We start from the raw sequence: 2,627 nt of genomic DNA, 5'->3' as shown, positions 1-2,627 counted from the left end.
GCACACTTTTGTGCACTTTCTGGCTGCATTTCAAGCAGTTCCTGTGCATACATCAACACAAACATCGACTAACAAGTCACATACTCATTTCACCACTGCATTTCATGTAGTCCCGTTGCATACATCCACACAAACTCCCACTAACAAATTACATCACATCACACCACACCACAAACTCATTTCAAATCAAACAAATCACATCACACCACAAACTCCCACTAACAAATCCAACATAATAACACCACAAACTCCCACTAACAAATCCAACATAATAACACCACAAACTCCCACTAACAAATCCAACATAATAACACCACAAACCCACTTAGAAATCAAACATATCACACGATATTATCGACTACAAATCCAAAAATCACATCCCTAAATAGTTTTGTAATGTATATAACCTGTAGTTTACATACATCCAAGAACTCTCCTCCTCCTCCTTTGGCTTCGTCGTCCTCCATACCGCCCTTCGACGAGTTCGTGATCCGGTTGCGTTTGTGGTTGTGACGGTCCAGCTCCATCGTCGACACGTTGGGAAGGTCCAGCTTCATCGTCATTTCTGCGTCGTCCTCGACTTTGTCGCTGTTGTCGTGTATATACGAATGGCGTTACCTCCCGTCCATCATGACGATCTTCGTGAGTTCGGTGTAAGGCTTGTTGAAGCCTCTGCATTATAGCCTGATATATTGATACATGTTCATGTGCTTCGGGATTTCTACCTGCGATAGATAGTTCAAAAACAAAATTTCATATTAAATTTGATATTACAGAATGTAAATTTGAGATTTAATTTTATCGTACCTGCTCGAGCCAATTCCAAGCCACGATTTGCAAGAGTTTGAACTTCATCTATTGCTGATACCTGCAAATTTTTCAACACATAAAGTACCAATAAAAATGGACTTAAATCAAAATATGAAAATACTTACTAATTCTCTCTCATCTATACCCCGGGGCACATATCCTCTTTGCGACTCAACCGGTATTGTGGTCGAATGAAGTATCCATCTTCGGGTTATGTCCCAATACCAAGTGTAGTAATCTGATTCCCGAGGAGTTGGTTCAATTATATTTGACGCTTAGCGTATTGGATTGAGAAGAAAAGAAAAAAAAATGATGATAATATTTCTTCTCAATCGAATACGTCGCGGACTTGTTCACGTTCTGATTTCCCAGTATTTTGGGAAGCGGGGCGTGACAGGTTTTAGTGGTGGCCCATGCAGGTCACGGTCCCGAGTTCCCACTAGTAAGAATGTATTGGACGATTCAAATACATATCATTTTCCATCCGTAAGACTACAATTAAGTTCTTATATTATTATCTTAATAACTATGTTTTAGTCCTTATTTTCCAAATATATTGTTTGATCTTGACCTTAGTTATCCTTTTGATCCTCGTTTGCTTCAGAACCATGGTGGGTACTCGTAGTAATGGTAACCCATCCAGTAGCAATGGTCAGATGCCTGAAGCAGATCCGCAGCAGCTTTTTGCGATGATTCAGGGGCTGGTAACGAACCAGCAGTTCTTGGCTGGGCATTTGCAGCAGGAGCCTCAGCACCAGCATCCACCTCGCTCGGAGCCTGGTGTTAGAGAGTTTCGATATATACGGTCTCCTTCTTTTACTGCTGCCGATGGACCTTTAGCAGCAGAGGAGTTCCTCAAGGTCACGGAGACTATCCTTACGGTGACTTGTATTCCCCCTGCAGAGTGGGTAGATCTCATGGATGTTCAGCTCACGGATACAGCTAGAATCTGGTGGGCTGCTAAGAAGACACACCTAGAGAGGCCGATTATGTGGGAAACGTTCACGGATCGCTTCAATAGGAAGTATTTTCCTCAGTCGGCCCGAGATGAGCTCCTGCGTAGATTTGTCGAGCTCAAGCAAGGGGGTCGCTCAGTCGACGAGTACGAGGCTGAGTTTTCTTCTTTGAGCCGATATGCTCCCCACTTGGTCACAGACCCCACTATCAGAAGGCACCAGTTCCAGAAAGGTCTGGACAAGTATATCAGATTGGCTTGTCGAGCTCAAGCAAGGGGGTCGCTCAGTCGACGAGTACGAGGCTGAGTTTTCTTCTTTGAGCCGATATGCTCCCCACTTGGTTACAGACCCTACGATTAGGAGGCATCAGTTTCAAAAGGGTCTGGACAAGTACATTAGGATGGCTCTAGCAGGTAGAGCTTTGGCGACCCATGATGCGGTGCTGGATGCAGCACGGGAGATTGAGAGCGTGCATAAGGAGCCTGAAGACTCACATGTGATTCAGAGCAGGACACCAGCAGCTCCGGTCCGGAACGTGCATAAGGAGCCTGAAGACTCACACGTGATTCAGAGCAGGACACCAACAGCTCCGGTCCGAAATGCCGAGCGCCCCCCTCCGAGGCAGCAGCAGCAGGGCCCGCAGAGACAGCAGCACTCTCAGCGTCAGCCGTTCCCTCAGAGTCACCCTTATCAGCGCCCTGGAGTGCAGACTCACGGCCAGCCATCGGTGAAGTGTACTCATTGCGGCTACACTGGGCACACCCAGCAGGAGTGTCGCAGGCGTCTTCGTCAGTGCTACGCCTGTGGATCCCCCGATCATGTCAGTTGGAACTGTCCGCAGCGGCAGCCGGCCAGTTTTCC

The 2,627-nt window shown here is 46.6% G+C and overlaps 2 protein-coding genes across 2 annotated transcripts in view; one reads left to right on the top strand and one right to left on the bottom strand.

Annotated features, from left to right (window-relative positions):
- On the bottom strand, window positions 415-1,287 carry LOC109838407. Its single transcript, XM_020406857.1, has 4 exons — window positions 1,281-1,287; window positions 936-1,084; window positions 808-868; window positions 415-725 (listed from the first exon to the last, which is right to left on the bottom strand). Exons 1-4 carry the CDS (start codon window positions 1,285-1,287, stop codon window positions 415-417), a joined length of 528 nt encoding a protein of 175 aa, XP_020262446.1.
- LOC109838406 overlaps window positions 1,419-2,627 on the top strand; it is a 4,926-nt gene continuing 3,717 nt past the window's right edge. Inside the window, exons 1-2 of the mRNA XM_020406856.1 lie at window positions 1,419-1,998; window positions 2,114-2,586. Coding sequence (XP_020262445.1) covers window positions 1,419-1,998; window positions 2,114-2,586 — 1,053 coding nt within the window. The remainder of the gene's footprint in view (window positions 1,999-2,113; window positions 2,587-2,627) is intronic.

Source organism: Asparagus officinalis, chromosome 4, assembly GCF_001876935.1.
Source record: "Asparagus officinalis chromosome 4, Aspof.V1, whole genome shotgun sequence".
In the NCBI taxonomy this organism is placed as follows: domain Eukaryota; kingdom Viridiplantae; phylum Streptophyta; class Magnoliopsida; order Asparagales; family Asparagaceae; genus Asparagus; species Asparagus officinalis.
The sequence above is the reverse complement of the archived record's forward strand: the minus strand, read 5'-3'. Positions and strand labels throughout refer to the sequence as shown.

Bases quoted from the DNA above. Each gene is read 5' to 3' on its own strand.
- LOC109838407 (XM_020406857.1), bottom strand. The intron at 869-935 runs GTAAGTATTTTC...AAAAATTTGCAG, and splicing joins GTATAGATGAGAGAGAATTA to GTATCAGCAATAGATGAAGT. The intron at 726-807 runs GTACGATAAAAT...TATCTATCGCAG, and splicing joins CTTGGAATTGGCTCGAGCAG to GTAGAAATCCCGAAGCACAT.